General features: G+C 31.3%; 4 protein-coding genes across 5 annotated transcripts; 1 reads left to right on the top strand and 3 right to left on the bottom strand.

Annotated features, from left to right (window-relative positions):
* Positions 1–1,019: 1,019 nt before the first annotated feature.
* LOC130441422 (U-actitoxin-Avd3h-like) lies at positions 1,020–4,253 on the top strand. 2 transcript variants are annotated; one of them, XM_056775103.1, is made up of 2 exons: positions 1,020–1,220; positions 4,012–4,253. In XM_056775103.1, exons 1-2 carry the CDS (start codon positions 1,106–1,108, stop codon positions 4,197–4,199), a joined length of 303 nt encoding a protein of 100 aa, XP_056631081.1. In that variant the 5' UTR covers positions 1,020–1,105; the 3' UTR covers positions 4,200–4,253. The 2 variants fall into 2 exon arrangements, with proteins under 2 accessions (XP_056631081.1, XP_056631079.1); XM_056775101.1 differs by lacking the exon at positions 4,012–4,253 and adding an exon at positions 3,427–3,766 and having other exon boundaries at positions 1,022–1,220.
* A 2,398-nt stretch (positions 4,254–6,651) lies between these two features.
* LOC130441428 (kappaPI-actitoxin-Avd3c-like) lies at positions 6,652–13,050 on the bottom strand. The gene is made up of 2 exons (XM_056775115.1): positions 12,898–13,050; positions 6,652–6,863 (listed from the first exon to the last, which is right to left on the bottom strand). The coding sequence occupies exons 1-2, from the start codon at positions 13,010–13,012 to the stop codon at positions 6,676–6,678; spliced, it is 303 nt and encodes a 100-aa protein (XP_056631093.1). The 5' UTR covers positions 13,013–13,050; the 3' UTR covers positions 6,652–6,675.
* LOC130441429 (PI-actitoxin-Axm2a-like) lies at positions 9,363–10,276 on the bottom strand. Its single transcript, XM_056775116.1, has 2 exons — positions 10,101–10,276; positions 9,363–9,686 (listed from the first exon to the last, which is right to left on the bottom strand). Exons 1-2 carry the CDS (start codon positions 10,210–10,212, stop codon positions 9,499–9,501), a joined length of 300 nt encoding a protein of 99 aa, XP_056631094.1. The 5' UTR covers positions 10,213–10,276; the 3' UTR covers positions 9,363–9,498.
* A 7,479-nt stretch (positions 13,051–20,529) lies between the features above and the next one.
* Positions 20,530–23,092, bottom strand: LOC130441539 (kunitz-type protease inhibitor 2-like). The gene is made up of 2 exons (XM_056775264.1): positions 22,886–23,092; positions 20,530–20,778 (listed from the first exon to the last, which is right to left on the bottom strand). Exons 1-2 carry the CDS (start codon positions 22,995–22,997, stop codon positions 20,591–20,593), a joined length of 300 nt encoding a protein of 99 aa, XP_056631242.1. The 5' UTR covers positions 22,998–23,092; the 3' UTR covers positions 20,530–20,590.
* Positions 23,093–24,952: the final 1,860 nt, after the last annotated feature.

The following is a 24,952-nucleotide window of genomic DNA, read 5'->3' on the forward strand; positions in this document are numbered from 1 at the left end:
AGCTGACTAGAGCTTATGCTCTAACAAACCAAAAAAAAAAAAACTGAATTTATATTTTTTAAAATATAACCAAACAGGAATCTGTTCTATTCCATTCGTTCTGTTCCCCAAATAAATACGAATTCATATGAAAGTTATAATAGAAAATTTGCTTAAAACAAAAATAAATCCGTAAAGATTTTTGTGAACACAAAAACTTACTAGTGAATATTTACCAATTTATTTATTTAAACCAGAATAGTGTATTTAATGCCGGGAAGGAGGCTGTTTCAACAAGATGTTAAACCGAAGCTTGTCATTCAAGTATGAAAAATGCAGTTTACGTACGTGTTGTACATTATACTTTTCCGAAAACCTATACGAAATACTGGATAGTCCTATGAACTAATGTGGGATGTAGAGCATGCATGGAACAGGTTTTCATTTCACACACGAAAGAAATGTTCAATTTTTGGCCCTTTTAACGTAAATCATCTAAAAATTAGTTTTATATTGACACTAATTGACATAATCTTTATTACTAGTTTATAAAAATAAGTTACGTAAAATGTCAAAAAGTTTATTGTTGGACGAGCCCAAATAATATAAATATAATCCTACAAAATTGAGGACAAAAACAATACTTTACACTAATTTCACTAATTCATTATCATTTATTATTTTATAATTATTATCAAATTTATTACATTAAAATATGATAACAGTGAGTGGAAAAACAATCACTCAATTTAATTGCTGTACTAATTATTGTCGGGATAAAATATAACTCAAATTATATTCCAGGAATGGTGGTTGTTTGCTTATTGATTAGGAATTTGTTGAAATTCGAAAATAGATATTTAAAAAAACATTACGACATTAGTTATAATGTCTTTGGAAATTTTAAATTGTTTAACAAATTGGTTTAGCTACCATTAGGCTCTCTTTCCTCATAATTATATCAATTACACAAACATAGGATAAATTATTGGAATATGTATTATCAATATATAAAAGGTCACGTCTTAACTTCTCTATAAAAACCCACATTTTTGTAATATCGATAGTAGTTGTCTGCTTCTTTTCATACGCTAAACATCGTAAAATTTGGAAATATATTTTGAAAATGAATCAAATAATAGTAATTTTTTCCTGTTTACTTGTTGTAAGCATGGTTGCAGCAGCCCCATCAGGCGCGGATGACGCAACATTGGTAGCAGTGAAACCATTCCAAGTTGCAGGTTAGTATATCAATTTTGGATAACAATATTAATTTTTTTAACAAAGTTGACTGTTTCTATCCGATATACAATTATTCTGCTACAACAATTTAATTTGCATTGTCAATTTTCAAGTTAACTGAGCCTTTTTTCTTCTATTTGGTCAAATTTATTCTTAAATTAGTTGTTAGATTTTTATATTGTGCTCAATCTTCACGTCTGACGGGTAATTATTACGGCATTCTTTCTCTTATTATGAACTAGTAAAACTTATTATACTTGATAGTGACTTAGGACAAGGTTCACATAATTATTCACACAATTTGATTTAATAAAATAGCTGCATAATGCATTTTAAGTGTTCGTAATTTTGTTTTCAGACCATAAGATTGTTATAAAAGCGGGCAAATTTTGTTAGGTTAGGTTAGGTTAGACTAACTTAGAAACGCTCCTTTACTTTATTCTGAGTCAATTCTGAAATTATTTTATCTCAAATAATTTGGAGTTTAATAGATTTAATTATAGATTAAGTTTCCAAATAGACGTATTTTTATATATTATAAAAAATGCAAATTTTAAGCGATTAGTATTAGATATAAAAAATATATTATTTATTAAAATCAACCGTTAAAAAAAAGCAGGAAAACTATTTAAATATTTTCTTTATTGTTTATATAGAGAGTAAACATAATACATATGTTTTATATTTGCTAGAAACTGGTACAATAAAATTATAGTTCAAATCTGTTAACTAAAAATACACAAAGACATTTTGTATACCATTCCACCTCCAATTCAAGAATTTTGTGATAGGAGCCGCGTAACAGCGAGTGCTTAAACGTAACGAGTGCGAAATACACTTTCCAACGAGTTGTGTACACTAGTTTTCCTTCGACCACGTACATTTTTCAAAAAAACGTATTTTTTAAATAAGAAAGTCAATTAAACAATATCACACATGTGTTGAAAAGTATATAAACACGTGTGCTGAAAAGTTAAAAAACCCTACAAAATATTTTTAATTTTGTAATCATAGAGATGACAAAAATTATAAGATAAGAATGATTATGAATCAAAACAAACTTTCAATTTTTATTGTAAACACTAATATAACCTCAAAAAATCATATTGTCTACTTCTTTAGTCTTCTTAAAATTGGCCTTTTGCGTTTAGACATCCAGCCAGATTTACATTGTATTTGTGTATTCTCTCTATCGTTCAAGACCATATATGAGATAAGAAAAAGAAGCATTTCAATACATGTATGTTTTGTTATTTTTTAGTAGATACTTGTGTGAAATGAGCTACTTTCTTAGGTAAAAATGACTGTGCAAACTATCATTTTCAAAAGTGGTCGTAGGAAAAAGAAATTTCATTACCTTCAAACAGCATATAAACAGCATCTTTCAATCTTATGCTAAATTTTTTGCAATGTAATTTTAATGTCAAATTTCGTTATATCCTTATCATTAACCATCTTGGCCTCCCTATTATTTTTATGGCCCCACCATACAAATTATGAAATCTAAGAGGCGCTTTATTTTTGTTTTTACTTCCCTCTAACATTTCATGTCTATAACTATTAGATTCGATTGAATACACTGTTTAGACCACCACCACACCAACACTCACGATAACACTGTCCGAAGCGCGTTCCGATAACCAAGTTATCCTCTTCAGAGACTAAAGATAAACTGTTTATCTCTAGTCTCTGAAGACGTGGGCAGTAGTGGTCTAAACAGTGTATTCAATATAAATATCGGTTCCAAAAATTCCAACTTAATTAGATTCGATTCTCTATTTTTCTTTGAGCACCACGTTTTACTTCAGTATTTCATTGGTTTGAAAACTGTTTGGAATATTGTAATTTCAGTTTTTCTTGTCAGTAAATTCAGTTTTTATGGCCTTTTCTGTTCTTTTTATTGTTTTGTGGTTCCCATAATTATGTGTTATTGCATGTTTGATACAATATGTTTCTTTGTTCTTTCACTATTATTATCAGCTTTTTCTTATATTTATCTGTAGCCTATTATCTTCAATGATGTGATCTATAAATATATTGAGAAAGATGGGCCCTATTTTCGTCTCAATCCATCTTTGGCTTCGAAAGTTTTCTGTTCACTTTGTGTTTCATATCAAGTAGTCTTAAAATAAATTTTAATGCTAAATCATAAAAGAATTGATCGAAATTTTTATAAAGAGAAGAATGAAAAATTAATATTTCTAGATTGTTCATTGCCAATAGAAGACGATTCAGAGTTAGCATGCAGAGCTATGTTGCCTCGATTTATGTGGAGCGCTAAAGAAAAAACTTGTGTCAGCGAATTTTATGGAGGATGTAATGCTACTAAAAATAACTTCAAAACTAAAGAAGAATGCTTACAAGTTGCTAAACCTGTTTGTTCGACAGTATAAAATTACAATTTTTCAATTGGGATACGCTCCAAATCAGTAGTCATCCTTTAAACAATAATTTTTCCATGAATTCTTTAATTGGTACCTCAGTTACATTTAATGGATGTTATTGTTATAATAAATTTAGTTCAATAAAGTTATAATAAATAAGAGTATCACATTTTTTTCGATGTCATAACACAATTCATTATGATATTCTTTCCATAAAGTTGAATACGTAAGATAATTTTAGGCAAATAAATATATTACAAGACTCCTTATTATATTTTATTAATATGAATGTTTATATTTGTTCCATTCGTTAATTTTTGCAGTAGAAGAATTTATCGGCAATTATTGGAAATATTCTTTCCAAACTACCACTAGTTTATATAATCTAAGGCGATGATATTTCCAGACTGTAGCCTACCAATAGAAGACGATTCAGACTACAAATGCAGAGCTTTATTTTCTCGTTATAAATGGAGTGTTTCCGATAATGATTGCGTTCATGAATTTTATGGTGGATGCCATGCTACTAAGAACAACTTCCAGACTAAAGAAGAATGTCTGAAGGTGGCCAAACCAGTTTGTGCGACAAAATAAAATTTTCAATGAAATATTATTAAATATTGATAATAAAAATTTTTCTTATTCCAACGTATGTTTTCTCTTTTCCACTTAGAAGTTTCTTTGGTAAGAAAAAAGTATATAACTGATTTTAGAAAGCATAACCCATTAAAATTCCATTCTTGTATTCACTGAGAGGCGGAGCGGAATGGTGATCTGATCATTAATCATCTATGGTGACTGTTGACCAAATTACAACTAGAAGTTGGAGATCATTATGTTATAGATTAAGTCCATCACGTGGTGATCCTGCCATGTAATGGAATATTGAGACATCTCTTGGAGATTTTACATCTTGTCGATATGGGCCTGGTGGATTCGATCTTAATCTTTGAAGCCTTGGCAGTGATAATGTTCCTAAAAGCCTGTAGAAGTGGTTCTAAGATCACAACCGGATGATGTATAGCTTTGTTACATCCTGTGTGTATCCAAAACCAAATATTCCAATATATATATAAGTTGTAGAGAATTTTCTCACGAACTACAACGATTCAAATTAATTAGAGGAATTTTTATCAAAAAGCTACGACGTTAAAAAACTATTTAATCAAATCAGAGATGAGAAGTTAACAGGGCTTATCAGGTTTTAAAAGTGCTTTGTGCGTTATCTAGTTCTTGTATGGAATATACAGGGTGTCTCACGACGAATTAAAACTATCTGTATATGGTAAAATACTCATAGTAAAATAAAAATTTCTACGTTTGGGTTTTCGGATACGATCTTTTTAACTAAAATATTTTCAACAGTCGACTGTAACTTTGTTATTTTGAATAGAACACCGAAAAATGCATATTTTTTTATGATTTTAAACTTTGAACACTTTTTATACACACCCTGTATAAAATGAAAAATTTTACAACATAATTTCAAATACGACTGAACTTGCTAAAAGCAACCGAATAGAAACCATTTTCATATCTTTAAGGGAATCCTTGTAAAAAAATAATTTATAAGGGTCTGCAAGGGTTGAATTTTTTACAAAAAAATCAATAACTCAAAAAGTATGCATTTTTCGGGAAAAGTTTTCAGACAAAAGTATACTAAAATTTTACGTAGATTTCAAATATGTTTTAATATATAGGGTGCTCTATTTAAAATAACAAAGTTACAGTCGACTTTCGGTAGAACCGGAAGTCGGCCATCTTTGAAAATATTTTAATTAAAAAGATCGTATCCGAAAACCCAAACTTAGAAATTTTCATGATATTACTACACGAATATTTCGCCATATACAGATAGTTTCAACTCGTCGTGAGACACCCTGTATAGACCCTAAAATAAGACAAGAAATTGTTCTAAATACTGTAATGTTTTTCTTACATCTTACGTCTCTTACGTACTCAAATTATTTACACTACACTAACTTATTATAATTCACTTATCACTATCACTTAACTATTTTATTCAAATTCTTCGATTACTTTGCTAATTCTTTTTATTCACTACGACTATTTATTATAAACTTAACTAAACTGCGCTAATCGAACCCGCTTATATGTATATCGATACTAATTTCTTAAGAATTTTAGAAAAATGAAGAAACAAAATAAATAAATAAAACAACAAACATCAAACGGGTTCCGCCGTTTATGAACAGTAAGTCAAGTACATCTAGGCAGGACCGGCTTTAGGGAGGAGACGAATTAGTAACAATGGGGAATCTGTAGGAAGTGTCGAAAAAATAATAATTAAATATACAATAATCGAACTAAGAGATTTTGTCAATATGTTTCAGACCTAGCAAAGAAACAAGACATATTTTCCATTATCATTTTTCTATTAAAAGTCTATGCACTTAGATTAGCGATGTTGTAATCTCTTTAACTCTTTGTAAACAAAGTTCTCAGCCATCAAAGAGCAATCTCTTTTCAGACCAATGAAACTATCTTTGATTATTTTGGAACAGTTTTTCTTTTTAGGAGTGTTGTGGTGATTCCAGGTTTTATCTAAAACCATGAATCGAATCAACAAAACTCGGAAAATGATCATTCGAATGTACTTTTCTCGTTTTAAGTATACATTTTCTCGAGATGTTAAAAGTAGTCATCCTCAGCGACGATGACCACCTCATTCGAGTCAAATGCCTGCTCGATCAGTGACTTTTTCAAATTAAGATACAAAAAGAAGGCACATAGTTTTTAGATTTAACCTGATTATGACACACTTTCACGTCCTAAAAAGATAAAAATAATGTATAAAAACTATTTGTCGTATCCAAAAAGCTTCAATGACATTATAACCTGGTAAAAATGCGTCACAAAAACTCACCAAAAGGTACCAGGCAACATTTATAATCATATTAACCTATAGCCTAACGAATAATCCATTATCCTTTAACCACTTTCTTACCACTAATAAGTTAAAAGAAAAAAATATATTAGAATTGAAAAAAATTTAATGATCATTAAAAAAATTTTTATAATTATAATGGGGTTTATATGTCATCGAATTTTATGTTTTTAAACAGACTGGTTTGGCCACCTTTAGACATTCTTCTTTAGTCACGAAGTTGTTCCTAGTAGGACGGCATCCACCATAAAATGCATCTACACAATCATTATCGGAAACGCTCCATTTATAACGAGGATGTAAGGCTCTGCATTTATAGTCTGATTCTTCTTCTATTGGCAGGCGACAGTCTGAAAATATTAGTTGTTTAGTTCACACGAAACATCAGCTGTAAAAAAATATTTTCTATATCTAGTGTACTCTATTGATTGTGTACAAATCCAAGTCTCAGGAAAGCACTCGTTTAAAATCTTATTACTGTTACATGAATCCTGAAAGAAACAACAACCTGATTCTCTATTTTTTTGTGTTAACTATTAACCGACTGATAGGTCTGACGAGGTACCTTGCATCAAACAAATCGCATACTTGTTGATGAGTTTTATTTCCACGTCCTATCAAAATAAAACTTTTATTCTTTGAATTTTACTTAAATTGGTCATAATTTAGATACTTGAGTAATCTAATTTACCAACCACTGCTTCTATAAAAGCATGGTTAAATGTAAATATAAAAAAAAAGAACTAATAACGCAATAAAGTACAATTTTTGTGAGAGAAGCAAAAAGAAAGTTATGGGAAGACTTAGGGGGTAAATTAGATAATAATTTCCACACAAATCAGAAGCTATTTTGAAGGACAATGAAAATCTGCGATCTCTAAATGAGCAAAAGACCAAAGATGAAAATGGAAATGGAAAATTACGTAATAGATAGAAATAAAACCTACTTCGAGAACTAATTGACTGGAAAGATCGTTTAGGAATAAAATAAGTAAAAGCTGAGAAATGAGAAACAAGAGGATGATATAAGATGATGTTATAAAGCTTAGATTAGGAAGCCAGCTGGACATGATGGTGCTACAGGAGAAATATTGAAAAATATAGCCATGAAACGATGGAAAGGTATCAATAGATTATGGAATACGTTGTTCCAATTCACAAGAAAACGGCTCTGCGATAATTATCGAAGGAAAACTTTGAAAAAAGACATACATGACCACATATTTATAATAAAACAATTTATAGAGAAAACTAAGGAAACAAATGTCAGAATGTACGAAGCATTTAGAAATATAAAGAAAACTGTCAACCAAATACGAAGAGAAATAGTCAGAGAAGGGTTACATAATAAAAATATACCCCGAAAACTCGTTCAAGTAATAATTAGTCCATATTCGAAAAATCTAAATACGTCAGAACAGATAACGTGTCGTCAAGTTATTTTCCAGTGAATGTTGTTAACATAAGGAGGAATTTTGAGCCTAGAGCCATTTAACATCGTCATGAATGACGTGATTAAACGAGCAAATAAAAAAATATCAAAAATCTAGAATTAGTCTATATCTCGGAAGATTTAGAAAAGTCCCGCTCGTAACAAAAATAAAAAATAAAAGAATGAGAAAGAATCTGAACGTTTAATCGATACAAGAAATAATTGAAATCATAAATGGAAATGGTACATCTGACAAAGAAGAAGAGACAGATCAAGAAAATCTGGAAGTCAAGAAGAAACGATAAAAAGCACAGGGGAAGAATTTTTCACAGAAAAATGGTTAACGACCATGGTAATAGGTAGTAAAATAATCCTTTTTTTTCAAATTTATACTTTTTTACTTAATGATAAAGTTTATTGAACATAGGGTGAGTTACCATAGCTTATTATCAATAATAATAATAAACTAAATTTATTAAACATGTTACCTCGACATATGACGACATTTTTAGTTGTAAAAATCAACGATCTGCATCTTTGAAACCTGTTTTTTGAGACTCCTTGTTGTTTTCGAAAAAACTTCGTCTGACCGACCCAAATTTTTGGTATTGCCACCGTTTACTTATAATCTTTATGCGTAGTATATAAAAATAAAATAAAGTATTCAAGAAAACCAAAACTTTATTGCTTAACTGGACCAAATAATAAGATATATTGAGGACAAAAACAGAATACTTTTATAAATCATTATTATTATAAAAAAAAAAAAATAGTCAATTCTGAATATAACAGAAGTCCAATATCATTTCCTAAATTTCTAAGCTCTAAGAAATCATTTTTCATCGATAACGACAACAGCAACTCAATGGTTTTTTTTTTTAAATTTATTCTATTTTACTTAATGATAAAGTTTATTGAACATAGGGTGAATTACCACAGCTTATTATTAATAATTCTCAATAGTAATTTTTAATTCGTAAACTGAAAGATAAAAAATTATTCACGTGGTATAAATAATAATTGATCCACTGTGCCATTATTGAATAAAGTATGTAAAGACCTTTTAAATGAAATTTTAAAAAATTATCACGTTAAAACTGGACCATAACCAGTTTATGAATATTATTCAAAATATCCACTTTTGAAATTCAAAATGTAAAAGGTAAATTTGTTCCATAATTTGTTTTCGTTCTATTTTTGATATTTATATCAATAAAATATGATGAGTTGTCTTGTATTATATTATCTATCTGAAAATTATTTTGCGTAGTCAAATATTGGATTTTTATAAATAGAATACTAATCTCCAGTTTATTTAAATAATTAAACGCGCATTTTATTCGTTATGGTAAACAAATATTATTTGTTTACCGAGGTGGAAACATCTCGCTTATATAACTTAAATAAAATTAGAAAATAACAAATAAATTATATTTTTATTAAATTTAAATATTATAACAATACATAATTAAATATTCACCAATTCACCGTAATTACCAAACCTAATTGTTTGAGATATTAATTGTGATATTGGAATGTAAAAAATGAGAATTTTAGATTTTCGAACAAACTGGTTCAGCAATCTCTTGACACTCTTTTTTAGTTTTGAAGTTATTTATAGTAGCATGACATCCACCATAAAATTCGCCGACACATTTTTTCTCTTTAACGCTCCACATATATCTAGGCATCAAAGCTCTGCACGAAAATTCTGTATCATCTTCAATTGGTAAATTACAATCTACAAATATCAAGTTTATATTCCGTCGTTTCGTAAAAATTTGAACTAATCCGTTCTCAAAAATTGGTATATCAATCAACGGGTACATCAATATAAATCAGGGCAGAATTAATTTTGTAGAAAATCGAAATTATTTGAAAATACAAAGTACAAAAAGTTTAAAATTATTTTTAGATTCGCCAACACTTATTAATAAATAAAATTATATAAAAATGATTAAGTTAATAATGAAAAATAAGATGAAATAGGAATAGGCTATGCTAATATGAGAATTGGCAATGGGAAATTAATTCATTGTAATTAAGTTTATTCGAAATAAGATGGCAGATTAATTAGAAAACAATGCTAGTAAACAGAGGGAGGATATTTAAAATCTGGAATTTATATAGAAGTATTTAAGTACAAGATACCAACCTTGAGCTTGGAATGGTTTAACTGGTACCGTTTTTTGATCATCCGCTCCTGAAGGAGCTCCAGCAACTGTGCTTATAATAAGTAAACAGGAAAAAAGTAAAAGTTGATTCATTTTTAGATAATATTAATACTTTACGAAATTTTGTTTATGAATAAAAATAGACAACTATTCAAGATGTTACTAAAATGTGTGCTTTTATACAAAATTTATATCTTGACCTCTTGTGTATTGATAATATTTAATATAATCATTTATTTTATTTACATAACTGATACCAATTAGAAATAACATGATGTACTTAGATAACAGACGTAATGATAGATATAAAAAAAACTAGAATAAAACTTTTCATGAATTATTAATACGAGTATTAAAGAAAATTTAACTTATTCTTATTAAAATGTAGATTGGAGAAAATTTTTATGTATTTGATAATTGGAAAATGTACGCATAAAACTGGGTATGAGATTTGAGAATTCAAAAGCCTAACAAATGTTTGATGTACATAAAAAAGAATATAGAGAGAATATCAGCGCCGATTTCGAACTGGAATATCCGTAACAGATATCCATTCTTAAGCAGACACAGAGAATGGTGTTGGAATACAAGTACCATAACAGAAATTAACATTAAACCGAAACCTACTACGTTGTTCAACATAATACTGGAATGGATAGTACGAAGCAGCGGAATCAACACAACGGGAACATCAAATACAAAAGCAAAATTGGTTATTTTATCAACAATGGAAAAATAATTGAAAAGTACGTGCAGGCAGACTAAGAGTAAACGAAGAGAAAGTTCAAGAGAATGACGCATCAGAAAACGCATGAAAATTATTAAAGACAATGGCAATGAGGAAGAAAACATAGAAGAAGCAAGGTTAACTCGAGTAACGTGGATACTGAATAAAGTAGAACAGAAAAAGTTAGATATATGGGAGAGGGAATTGTTTAAAAGAACATTAGGAGGTAAAAAGGAGGAAGTCAATAAGACGAAGGACAAACCAGGAAATAAAATAACCGATATAAATAAGGCAGGAACACGAAAAAAAGGAAGATCCAAAAATAGATGATGTGTGGACGGCGAAGGCAAGAAACAAAAAATTATTACCACGCTATTGACCTAGATGGCCTGTGTGTAACATATATAACAAATATTTGAAAATTTAATTATTTAAAAATACGTAATCGGTTTGGTGTTTGGAATGAAATTAAAACAAAAAATATTTACGAGCTGATGGACTGCCGAAAGTAACTAGCGTATTCAAGTTGTTTTAACCGTTTATAATGAAACTTTTGTATCATTTTCTCGATCATATTAATCCAATTTTAAATCTAAAAGTTATTTAAATTGTGACTTATTATAAACTAAATCTATTAAACGTGATACCTCGACATATGACGACATTTTTAATTGTAAAAATCAACGATCTGCATCTTTGAAACTTGTTTTTTGAAACTCCTTGTTGTTTTCGAAAAAACTTCGTCTGACCGACCCAAATTTTTGGTATTGCCACCGTTTACTGATAATCTTTATGCGTAGTATATAAAAATAAAATAAAGTATACAAGAAAACCAAAACAAAAAACAGAATAATTTCATAAATAATTATTATTATAAAAAAAAAATAGTCAATTCTATATATTCTATGTTAAAGGTGAAAAATATCAATTGTTCCATGATATTTTCGGTACAATTACTTGGAAAAATAAACGTTTGTCAGATGTTATGAAGACAACAAAAGTCCAATATCATTTCCTAAATTTCTAAGCTCTAAGAAATCATTTTTCATCGATAACGACAACAGCAACTCAATGGTTTACGTAACATGGAAGGTTCCTTTGAATGCCAAGTGCTTATAGACTTTTGACAATAGACAAAATCGACGTAGATGAATGAGGGTGATCTAACCCTAAATTTCAATCAGTGCTTACCGATGAAGGTCACCTTCAGACAGAAATATCTCAACCTCCTCTGATTCCTTTCTTAGGACATTTTAAACGAGTTAACGCCTTATATTATTTATCAGGATAAAATTTATCCTTATCTCTCAAGTGGAAAGATGAAAACTTTTTAGTATATTTCCCAAATTATGAAGGCTCCTCGAGATAAGATAGATGTGGCATGGAATTATATACCTAAGGGAAAGACTAATCACCTTGATCGTAATATATCGGAAATACTAGATTTGGTAAAGGAATTGTCTAAATATCAATGTTTTCAATAGAATTTTATATCGTTTAAGAAAGTGTAGAGAATCGTCCTTGCTCTGAAGACATAGTCGAAGACACTTTTGTATCTAGCGAATGACCAACAAACTCACAAGCTTTCTTAAAAAATTCGATCAATTAATTGTCGAGTTTTAAAAAGTGAAATGTTTGAAATCAACTTAATCGTGAATTTTTCCGTGATAATCTTTTATTTTCTTCAATATATCAATCATAATTATATGGAGAAAAAAATTTGATTCGATTTAGTGATTCAAGTTTTACTGACATGTCAAATTGATATGTTTAAGTGTCTGATTAAATGTTTTACCAGCTCCAGCATTTCTATAATTTGGCTTAGAAACATTACGGTGGCGATTCAAACTATACATTTCTGAACAAAATATTTTTCTGAATAAGCCTCTCTACTTACTACGATATGGATCCAAAAATGTTTCACTATGATTATAAATTACCAGTGAGAAAAAGTCCAAAATAGAAAAAGTTGAAATTGGCGTTACTGGAACGCGTGGAGATGTTTGGAAAATATCTTTTTATAAGAGAGTTCCTTGAATATTTTCACTTACCTTCAACATTAAATGGCTTAGCTGCTACCAATAGTTGATCGTCCGAACCTGCAGGAGCTCCAATAACCATGCTTACAACGAGCAAACAGGAGAAAATCACAATAACTTTATTCATTTTGAATATTGGTTTAAGATGTTTTGCTTACGAAGAAAAGCAGACAACTATTAACGATGTTAGTAAAATCGCAGTTTTTATTCAGAAGTTGTGTCATGACCTTTAATGCACTGATAATATTGTATATTTTGAACAATTGTCAAATAATTATTAGGTATTGACATAAGATAATGCATTGGAGTCATTAAATGATTGCAACTGAATGGAAATGTATATGAAAGTATTACTAAATTCCATGATTCACAAGGCAACACTTTCATGTTCAATAATTTCCAAGTTTTCATAGTATATTTTTAGTACGTATATTAAATATTATAGAATGAATTAAAAATATTATCCAGAATATATTTTCCATTAAATATGGATACGGTCAAGGACATACAATTGATATATTAATTGTTCGTTAACTGTTAAAGATTTTAGACGTGCAATTGGTCGCTTTTAATTTTTTAATGTAGATTTTTGAGTGATATCGTAGAAGAGGCTGAAACAAACAACTCTTTTTCCAAAAATGTGATAATACTTCACGAGGATGGTACCAGAAGTATCTGGCCTAACCTAGAGATCGCTTAAAAATATCACTGTATTAGAAAGTACACATTCTATACAGCATATGTTTTAAATTTGAAATAGTAAACGTTTTCACTAAAATTGTAAACATTGAAAAAAGGCTTTAAGGTATTAGCAGAACCAATATAAAAGTCGAACTAGATTCTACTCTAGGTGAAACTGCTCCTTAAAGTTAAGAGTTTAAACGGTCGACGGCAATGGTCGACCAAATGAGGTGACCATTCCGGAAATCTTGAAGAAAATCCACAAGAGGTACTGGATGAGTGTCGAATGAAAGTGCGCGAGCTAGCAGACATAGTAGGCATTTCAAAAAATGCGGGACAACGCATATTATTAAAAATTTGGACCTGAGAAAGATGTGCGCAAGATGGGTGCCAAATTTGCTTACAATGGAACAAAAACATCTTCGTGAAGATGTTTCCATCGAGTGTTTGGCAATATTTAATAAAAATAACCCCGTATGACAACCATGGGTTAAATATTTCACACAAGAAACAATCAAAACAACGAATTGAAAAGAGAGAACCGGCTCCAAAGATCGTTCCATCTGTAGGAAAAGTTTTTGCGTCGTTTTTTTGGGATGTGCGTGGAATAATTCTCATTGACTATCTTGGAAAAGGAAAACTATCAACGGCGAGTTTTTTGCGAACTCATTGCTACGTTTGAGCGAATAAATCAAACAAAAACGTGCGTAATTGACTAAGAAGAACGTGTTGTTTTTTAAAGACAATACACCAGCTCACACATCCGTTATAGTAATGACCAAAATTAATGAATTAAAGTTTGAATTGCTACCTTATGCACATAAGATTTAGTCTTCTCGTATTATTTTCTGTTCGCAGACTTAAAAGATGGCTTCGTACAGGTGATTACATTGAAAATCCACCAAAATTTTTGTGTTTTCTGTGTTGTACCAGGACCATCCTAGTATGTAGGTGAGAAAATCAAACCAAATAGTCTTTGGACATATCACTCGATGCTACATAGCACTCTTAATATTTATCTTGATTAAGATCTTACAGAGTATTTGGTATTGGTAGAGAAAAATCGAAAACTATTGGCTATTTTAGCCAAACAGTAATAAATTTATTAATCCAAACTACAAATTTATAGAGATTTTAGAAACATATTTTGTGTATAAAATGACTAACAATGCATGATATTTCATATAGTTAAATTTTATTTTTTATTCACACGTTCTATCCATATTAGGTAAATCGATTTATTGTTAGTATGACAAAGTACATTTAGACTCTTTAAAAAGGTAAATGAGGATTTCATCCAGCTCGTAGATACTAAATTGTTCCTTGTAACGTACAAATTTATTTTATAGTTCCATAATTGAATATGTAATACATATGATTTATATAATATTCTTTTGTTCTAATAAAATCGCAAAGCATGACACACTCCTGCTGTTAATAAAAAACTTTAATGGCCGCTATTTTCAGCAACTTTGGAAGTGGTTCAATTTGAATAAATCATAGAATGCAATGAAATGGTTCAGCAGTAATTGTTCTTCGGCGATTACAGTCATGTGAACATTGTGACAAATATTGAATTAATTCTATGAAAAAATTCTAATAATTCATTTCATCTGACATTTTTCTTATTTCGTTAATCAATTATTGTTTCGTAATAGTCACTTCTTTTTTATAAAAAAAATTGTTGTTGTCTCTGGTAGACGATATAGAAATTGAAATTGAAATCTATTCTTTCATTTTTCTTTTTTTACCCGTTATTAAAGAAAAATAATTCAAGTGGCTAAAAAACATAAGTGACTACTACTCCCCAACAATTAGTTAAGGAAATAGTTACAATATAAACAAGGTGTTCATTTAAAAACCTTAGCACGAAATTGCATACTCGAACAACAATTTTCAGTCACCATTTATTATAATGCTTTGATACATCAAGCAACAAGATGTTACTCGTTCCCTCTATCAGCAATTTTGAATTTGATCCAAATTTCTAATTAATACAAAAATGTAACCACTTATTCCTAGTTACTGAAACATGAATAACTTTGAATTGTCGGTACACTGTATCTCAGAAACCAAAAATTTAATTTAATCGGCATACTAGACTGTTATAAATTCATCTTATATATTAAAAAAATTGATGATTTCCATTCCGAGTCCGTTCAGGCGTTCTACCCAATCGATTTGCTTAATTTTTTTTTTTTTTTCAATGAAAGATATTGATGCATAGACCAGCCATCAACCATGGGATTTCATCTAATTTTCACCATTCTCAAGTTATACTCAAATACGATTTCCCCCTGTACACTACTTATGGGAGTTTTTCACATACACACGTTCTATCCTCAATATCTCAGGTTCTATTCAATATAGAGACTTCGTTTTGATTTAAGAACACTCGCTGAAACACCTTCTTTCTTTTGAGTTTTTGAACACTTGAATCGCTTGAGTTGGAGAGGAGCTAGGCGCGGACATTCAATGTGGAGTTATGGATTTTTGTAGATTTTTGGCAATTTTTCTACATTCAAAGATCTATATCTCAGGTTCTAATATAGCTACAGAGTTCGTTTTGATTTAATAACACTCGTTGAAACACCTTCTTTCTTTTGAGTTTTTGAACACTTGAATCGCTTGAGTTGGAGAGGAGCTAGGCGCGGACATTCAATGTGGAGTTATGGATTTTTGTAGGTTTTTGGCAATTTTTCTACATTCAAAGATCTATATCTCAGGTTCTAATATAGCTACAGAGTTCGTTTTGATTTAAGAACACTCGCTGAAACACCTTCTTTCTTTTGAGTTTTTGATCACTTAAATCGGTTGAGTTGGAGAGGAGCTAAGCGCGGACATTCAATATGGAGTTATGGATTTTTGTAAGTTTTTGACAATTTTTCTACATTCAAAGATCTATATCTCAGGTTCTAATATAGCTACAGAGTTCGTTTTGATTTAAGAACACTCGTTGAAACACCTTCTTTCTTTTGAGTTTTTGAACACTTAAATCGCTTGAGTTGGAGAGGAGCTAGGCGCAGACATTCAATGTGGAGTTATGGATTTTTGGCAATTTTTCTACATTCAAAGATCTATATCTCAGGTTCTAATATAGCTACAGAGTTCTTTTTGGTTTAAGAACACTCGCTGAAACACCTTCTTTCTTTTGAGTTTTTGATCACTTAAATCGCTTGAGTTGGAGAGGAGCTAGGCGCGGACATTCAATGTGGAGTTATGGATTTTTGGCAATTTTTCTACATTCAAAGATCTATATCTCAGGTTCTAATATAGCTACAGAGTTTGTTTTGATTTAAGAACACTCGTTGAAACACCTTCTTTCTTTTGAGTTTTTGAACACTTAAATCGCTTGAGTTGGAGAGGAGCTAGGCGCAGACATTCAATGTGGAGTTATGGATTTTTGGCAATTTTTCTACATTCAAAGATCTATATCTCAGGTTCTAATATAGCTACAGAGTTCGTTTTGATTTAAGAACACTCGTTGAAACACCTTCTTTCTTTTGAGTTTTTGAACACTTAAATCGCTTGAGTTGGAGAGGAGCTAGGCGCGGACATTCAATGTGGAGTTATGGATTTTTGGCAATTTTTCTACATTCAAAGATCTATATCTCAGGTTCTAATATAGCTACAGAGTTCTTTTTGGTTTAAGAACACTCGCTGAAACACCTTCTTTCTTTTGAGTTTTTGATCACTTAAATCGCTTGAGTTGGAGAGGAGCTAGGCGCGGACATTCAATGTGGAGTTATGGATTTTTGGCAATTTTTCTACATTCAAAGATCTATATCTCAGGTTCTAATATAGCTACAGAGTTCGTTGTGATTTAAGAACACTCGTTGAAACACCTTCTTTCTTTTGAGTTTTTGAACACTTAAATCGCTTGAGTTGGAGAGGAGCTAGGCGCGGACATTCAATGTGGAGTTATGGATTTTTGTAGATTTTTGGCAATTTTTCTACATTCAAAGATCTATATCTCAGGTTCTAATATAGCTACAGAGTTCGTTTTGATTTAAGAACACTCGCTAAAACACCTTCTTTCTTTTGAGTTTTTGAACACTTAAATCGGTTGAGTTGGAGAGGAGCTAGGTGCGGACATTCAATGTGGAGTTATGGATTTTTGTAGATTTTTGGCAATTTTTCTACATTCAAAAATCTATATCTCAGGTTCTAATATAGCTACAGAGTTCGTTTTGATTTAAGAACACTCGCTAAAACACCTTCTTTCTTTTGAGTTTTTGAACACTTAAATCGGTTGAGTTGGAGAGGAGCTAGGTGCGGACATTCAATGTGGAGTTATGGATTTTTGTAGATTTTTGGCAATTTTTCTACATTCAAAGATCTATATCTCAGGTTCTAATATAGCTACAGAGTTCGTTGTGATTTAAGAACACTCGTTGAAACACCTTCTTTCTTTTGAGTTTTTGAACACTTAAATCGCTTGAGTTGGAGAGGAGCTAGGCGCGGACATTCAATGTGGAGTTATGGATTTTTGTAGATTTTTGGCAATTTTTCTACATTCAAAGATCTATATCTCAGGTTCTAATATAGCTACAGAGTTCGTTTTGATTTAAGAACACTCGCTAAAACACCTTCTTTCTTTTGAGTTTTTGAACACTTAAATCGCTTGAGTTGGAGAGGAGCTAGGCGCAGACATTCAATGTGGAGTTATGGATTTTTGGCAATTTTTCTACATTCAAAGATCTATATCTCAGGTTCTAATATAGCTACAGAGTTCTTTTTGGTTTAAGAACACTCGCTGAAACACCTTCTTTCTTTTGAGTTTTTGATCACTTAAATCGCTTGAGTTGGAGAGGAGCTAGGCGCGGACATTCAATGTGGAGTTATGGATTTTTGGCAATTTTTCTACATTCAAAGATCTATATCTCAGGTTCTAATATAGCTACAGAGTTTGTTTTGATTTAAGAACACTCGTTGAAACACCTTCTTTCTTTTGAGTTTTTGAACACTTAAATCGCTTGAGTTGGAGAGGAGCTAGGCGCAGACATTCAATGTGGAGTTATGGATTTTTGGCAATTTTTCTACATTCAAAGATCTATATCTCAGGTTCTAATATAGCTACAGAGTTCTTTTTGGTTTAAGAACACTCGCTGAAACACCTTCTTTCTTTTGAGTTTTTGATCACTTAAATCGCTTGAGTTGGAGAGGAGCTAGGCGCGGACATTCAATGTGGAGTTATGGATTTTTGGCAATTTTTCTACATTCAAAGATCTATATCTCAGGTTCTAATATAGCTACAGAGTTCGTTTTGATTTAAGAACACTCGTTGAAACACCTTCTTTCTTTTGAGTTTTTGAACACTTAAATCGCTTGAGTTGGAGAGGAGCTAGGCGCGGACATTCAATGTGGAGTTATGGATTTTTGGCAATTTTTCTACATTCAAAGATCTATATCTCAGGTTCTAATATAGCTACAGAGTTCTTTTTGGTTTAAGAACACTCGCTGAAACACCTTCTTTCTTTTGAGTTTTTGATCACTTAAATCGCTTGAGTTGGAGAGGAGCTAGGCGCGGACATTCAATGTGGAGTTATGGATTTTTGGCAATTTTTCTACATTCAAAGATCTATATCTCAGGTTCTAATATAGCTACAGAGTTCGTTGTGATTTAAGAACACTCGTTGAAACACCTTCTTTCTTTTGAGTTTTTGAACACTTAAATCGCTTGAGTTGGAGAGGAGCTAGGCGCGGACATTCAATGTGGAGTTATGGATTTTTGTAGATTTTTGGCAATTTTTCTACATTCAAAGATCTATATCTCAGGTTCTAATATAGCTACAGAGTTCGTTTTGATTTAAGAACACTCGCTAAAACACCTTCTTTCTTTTGAGTTTTTGAACACTTAAATCGGTTGAGTTGGAGAGGAGCTAGGTGCGGACATTCAATGTGGAGTTATGGATTTTTGTAGATTTTTGGCAATTTTTCTACATTCAAAGATCTATATCTCAGGTTCTAATATAGCTACAGAGTTCGTTTTGATTTAAGAACACTCGCTAAAACACCTTCTTTCTTTTGAGTTTTTGAACACTTAAATCGGTTGAGTTGGAGAGGAGCTAGGTGCGGACATTCAATGTGGAGTTATGGATTTTTGTAGATTTTTGGCAATTTTTCTACATTCAAAGATCTATATCTCAGGTTCTAATATAGCTACAGAGTTCGTTTTGATTTAAGAACACTCGCTAAAACACCTTCTTTCTTTTGAGTTTTTGAACACTTAAATCGGTTGAGTTGGAGAGGAGCTAGGCGCGGACATTCAATGTGAAGTTATGGATTTTTGTAGATTTTTGGCAATTTTTCTACATTCAAAGATCTATATCTCAGGTTCTAATATAGCTACAGAGTTCGTTTTGATTTAAGAACACTCGCTAAAACACCTTCTTTCTTTTGAGTTTTTGAACACTTAAATCGGTTGAGTTGGAGAGGAGCTAGGTGCGGACATTCAATGTGGAGTTATGGATTTTTGTAGATTTTTGGCAATTTTTCTACATTCAAAGATCTATATCTCAGGTCCTAATATAGCTACAGAATTCATTCTTTTCTATTATAATGATTTCTGATACTTATTTAATGGATTCGATGCTAGCGAAGTCGCGGGTAAAAGCTATTTCACACTTAAGAGAAAGTAGTATTTCAATTGATTCGAAGAAAAGGGTAGTTGAATGAACTTTTTTCAAAATTCGTTCAAATATCTCCTTAAAAAGATCACATATTATTTACCTTCAGTATAAATTGGATTGTTAGTCTATTGGTTATTGCAGGAAAAATATTTGTAAACTCCTCTTATTGTTAATAATAAAGTTTACTCATTAAATTGTCAAGTGTCACCTTATTTGACTCGAAATTTACATTTTTTGTTTTCATTTCGTGGCGAGTAACTTTCAATAACAATTTCTGATATAATGAGCTCGGTAATTCCATACGAAATGAGGAAAATAGATCAGAACTAGAGTTGTTTTATAATGTTTATTGAAAATTTTTTCAATTTAAATTTGATATTTCATTGAAAAGTTCATTTTGTCGCACAAACTGGTTTGGCCACCTTCAGACATTCTTCTTTAGTCTGGAAGTTGTTCTTCGTTGCGTGGCATCCACCATAGATTGCGTTAACGCAGTCATTATCGGAAACGCTCCATTTGTAACGAGGAAATGCCGCAAAACACGTAGATACTGATCCATCTTCAACTTGCAGGCTACAATCTAGAAATAAAATATATATGAAAATGTTTTTTTTTAACTTTTTATATCTTAGAAATTTTTATATGTTTTCCGTGATATATTACCTTGATTTGAGTTTTCTTTTGGTAAAAAATAAAGTTAAAACAACAGAAATCTGAAAATATTTGTATTTGTAACACGATATATTAATTGTTAAGGCATTTATTAAATTTATTTGCAAGAAGAGTTGACATAGCGCGAGATTTATATGGACTAGGGGATGGCCGAGGTCGGGTTACTCAGAGTTCAGCCCGGCTTGGGTGAATATGGAATTGCCGAGGTTAAGTTACATAGAGTTCAGCCAGTTTTGGGCCATTATTCGTTTTCCCAGCGTTGGCCCAAGCCCCGTCGTTAAAGTCTGCCGGCTCCTACATGGGATATGGCACAAACTTTTAAAACTATATTCTTTCATTTAAATCTAATATAACTACCCGCGGCTTCGCTTGCATTGAATGGATTAAATAAGTATCAGAAATCATTATAATAGAAAAGAACGAACTCTGTAGCTATATTAGAACCTGAGATATAGATCTTTAAATATAGAAAAATTGCTAAAAACCTACAAAAATTCATAACTCCACATTGAATGTCCGCGCCTAGCTCATCTCCAACTCAACCGATTTAAGTGTTCAAAAACTCAAAATAAATAAGGTGTTTCAGCGAGTGTTCTTAAACCAAAACGAATTCTGTAGCTATATTAGAACCTGAGATATAGATCTTTGATTGTAGAAAAATTGCCAAAAACCTACATAAACCCATAACTCCACATTGAATGTCCGCGCCTACCTCCTCTCCATCTCAACCGATTTAAGTTTTGAAAAACTCAAAAGAAAGAAGGTGTTTCAACGAGTGTTCTTAAACCAAAAAGAACTCTGTAGCTATATTAGAACCCGAGATATAGATCTTTGAATTCAGAAAAATTGTCAAAAACTTACAAAAATCCATAACTCCATATTGAATGTCCGCGCTTAGCTCCTCTCCAACTCAACCGATTTAAGTGATCAAAAACTCAAAAGAAAGAAGGTGTTTCAACGAGTGTTCTTAAATCAGAACGAATTCTGTAGCTATATTAGAACCCGAGATATAGATCTTTGAATGCAGAAAAATTGTCAAAAACTTACAAAAATCCATAACTCCACATTGAATGTCCGCGCCTAGCTCCTCTCCAACCCAATCGATTTAAGTGTTCAAAAACTCAAAAGAAAGAAGGTGTTTCAACGAGTGTTCTTAAATCAAAACGAACTCTGTAGCTATATTAGAACCTGAGATATAGATCTTTGAATGTAGAAAAATTGCCAAAAATCTACAAAAATCCATAACTCCACATTGAATGTCCGCGCCTAGCTCCTCTCCAACTCAATCGATTTAAGTGTTCAAAAACTCAAAAGAAAGAAGGTGTTTCAACGAGTGTTCTTAAATCAAAACGAACTCTGTAGCTATATTAGAACCTGAGATATAGATCTTTGAATGTAGAAAAATTGCCAAAAATCTACAAAAATCCATAACTCCACATTGAATGTCCGCGCCTAGCTCCTCTCCAACTCAATCGATTTAAGTGTTCAAAAACTCAAAAGAAAGAAGGTGTTTCAACGAGTGTTCTTAAATCAAAAAGAACTCTGTAGCTATATTAGAACCTGAGATATAGATCTTTGAATGTAGAAAAATTGTCAAAAACTTACAAAAATCCATAACTCCATATTGAATGTCCGCGCTTTGCTCCTCTCCAACTCAACCGATTTAAGTGATCAAAAACTCAAAAGAAAGAAGGTATTTCAGCGAGTGTTCTTAAATCAAAACGAACTCTGTAGCTATATTAGAAACTGAGATATAGATCTTTGAATGTAGAAAAATTAGATGAAATCCGATGGTTGATGACTGATCTGTGCATCAATACCTTTCATTAAAAAAAAATTAAGTAAATCAGTTGGGTAGAACGCCTGAACGGACTCGGAATGGAAATCATCAATTTTTTTAATATATAAGATTTTTTCAAACATAAGTATCGTCATTTGCGAAGTTGGTTACTTAAAATGAAAAATATGGACATTCTTGTTTATAAAAAAAATATTTACTTTGAATAATTACTAACCTTGAACTTGAAATGGTTCAACTGCTGCAGAATGATCATCCACTCCCGAAGGAGCTCCAGTTACCATGCTTACAATAAGCAAGCAAGAACAAATTACTATGATTTGATTCATATTCAAATTATATTTGATATTCACTATGTTTCGTGTATGAAGAAGGGTAGAAGACAACTATTCAAGATGTCACTAAAATATGAGTTTTTATACAGAAGTTATGTATCGATAAAATTATACAGAGTTTATGTTTATGACCTTCGGAGCATTGATAATATTGTATATTTTAAATATTTATCTTATAGTTATGTTATTGATATAGAATATAATAATGTTCAATAAACCTAAACAAATCTCCGAAGAACTTTTTCATGCTGTTGCTATAGAAAATCCGAAAAATGATATGCGAGCTTCGTAAAAAAAGTTTATTTATGCGTTTAATATGATAAAAATACATAGTAAATTCTTCTTCAATCGATAAAAACTTCTCAAAAAGATGTTCGTTGGTAAAATAAATAATTTGTTTTTCAAGAGAATCATAAACCAAACGGAAAGTTTGAAATTTAATGACTAAATGACTAAAAACCGTGTTCCCGAGAACTGTCATAACTATTTTTCAATTTTCATGTAATAGGAAATAATAATCTAATAATTTCTTTCGAGTTATTAAAAATATATGCATCATTTGAAAACGCAACTCAACGCTATAGGTAAACCATCGACATATGTCACAACAAAAAACCCTTTTCAGAGATCCATCCAAGGTACTAGAAGACAGTCTAGTCAAACAAAGCTACAAATATGATTGTACAAGAGTTGTGTGGAAAATTTCCGACCTAATATTTCTCAACATAGTTCATACAATTCTTTCGGCGATGCTCTAACTTTTTAACCTTTCCATATAACATCATCGTCTGAAGAAAATCTTCCTTCTACAAGTGCCACTTTCAGGTTTGGAAACAGGTAAAAAATGCTGGGAGCCGGATCCGGCGAATATAGTGAACGGTTAACCAATTCGAAGAACAATTCGTGAATTTCAGCCTTGGCGATTACCGTGTGTGAAAATGTGTACCCATTATGAAGAAGCAATTTTTTTACATGCAGTCGTTTTGTTTATTTTCGATCCCATTTCTATCCCAACAAATAATCGCCATCACTTTTCCAACTAATGAATCCGTCTATGCCCCTTTAGGAGCGGGTTCGTCCTTTGCAATTCACTGTCTTGGCTGTTATTTCGTTTCAGAAGCGTAGTAGTGGATCCAGGTATTATCTACACTTATGAATGATTCCTCAATCATTCGATAACATTACTCAGTCATTTAATATACCGATGGGCTCGTTCAGTACCATTTGGTGTGGACATCGCTGGTTGTCGCTTTCGCAGGTCCCTAGTCGTGACTCAAGTAATGATATCTCCAGATCGAGGTCAGAAACTTTTCAGATAATATTCCAATAATCATAATTAACATCCTTGTTGTTATTTTTGCACAGAATTTTCCGTTTTTGTTTACAATGTTTAAATTACGTACATAGTTGAACATTATGCAAATTGGGAAACTCACGGTTTCCATAAAAATTCACTGATGCTACTTTAAACCACAGTGTTAAATAAAGTTTTAATCTAAAGGTTAAATATTGCATGTCTGTCATTATCTCTCATTAAAATAATATGCATTATATCCCGCTTCAAGTATTCTGGATACGCCAGCATAAAGTTTATCTCATTACGTTTATTTAATGAACTATTGCCAATGTCTCGGTTCTCTTGATGTCTGTGACTCAAAATAATGACGAATGTTTGCGCAAAAGTGAAACGTTTGAAGTGAGTACAAGGATATGCATAAACTCTGAAGAAGTACACCTCAGCCGGCTAATGACCGTGAATCCAAAATAACTTTACGGATATGCAGAGAGCGGCTGTTGGGTGAAGGCCATTAAAGGAAAAATCGAGGAAATTATCTACAGATTGTTGTGCACAATTAATTGCTTCGTAAATTTTGAGCAAGTCGGAAATTATGTTCTTTTATGTACTAATCCGGAAAGAAAATATTTTCACATTACTGTAAGTTGAAATT

The sequence above is a fragment of the Diorhabda sublineata genome, chromosome 3 (genome assembly GCF_026230105.1).
Source record: "Diorhabda sublineata isolate icDioSubl1.1 chromosome 3, icDioSubl1.1, whole genome shotgun sequence".
In the NCBI taxonomy this organism is placed as follows: domain Eukaryota; kingdom Metazoa; phylum Arthropoda; class Insecta; order Coleoptera; family Chrysomelidae; genus Diorhabda; species Diorhabda sublineata.

Excerpts from the sequence above, each read along its gene's own strand:
- LOC130441428 (XM_056775115.1), bottom strand. The coding sequence starts at position 13,012 with ATGAATAAAGTTATTGTGATTTTCTCCTGTTTGCTCGTTGTAAGCATG. Across the intron at positions 6,864-12,897 it reads TAAGCCATTTAATGTTGAAG|ACTGTCGCCTGCCAATAGAA; the intron begins GTAAGTGAAAAT and ends TAATATTTTCAG.
- LOC130441429 (XM_056775116.1), bottom strand. The coding sequence starts at position 10,212 with ATGAATCAACTTTTACTTTTTTCCTGTTTACTTATTATAAGCACAGTT. Across the intron at positions 9,687-10,100 it reads TAAACCATTCCAAGCTCAAG|ATTGTAATTTACCAATTGAA; the intron begins GTTGGTATCTTG and ends TGATATTTGTAG.
- LOC130441539 (XM_056775264.1), bottom strand. The coding sequence starts at position 22,997 with ATGAATCAAATCATAGTAATTTGTTCTTGCTTGCTTATTGTAAGCATG. Across the intron at positions 20,779-22,885 it reads TGAACCATTTCAAGTTCAAG|ATTGTAGCCTGCAAGTTGAA; the intron begins GTTAGTAATTAT and ends TTTTATTTCTAG.
- LOC130441422 (XM_056775103.1), top strand. The coding sequence starts at position 1,106 with ATGAATCAAATAATAGTAATTTTTTCCTGTTTACTTGTTGTAAGCATG. Across the intron at positions 1,221-4,011 it reads GAAACCATTCCAAGTTGCAG|ACTGTAGCCTACCAATAGAA; the intron begins GTTAGTATATCA and ends TGATATTTCCAG.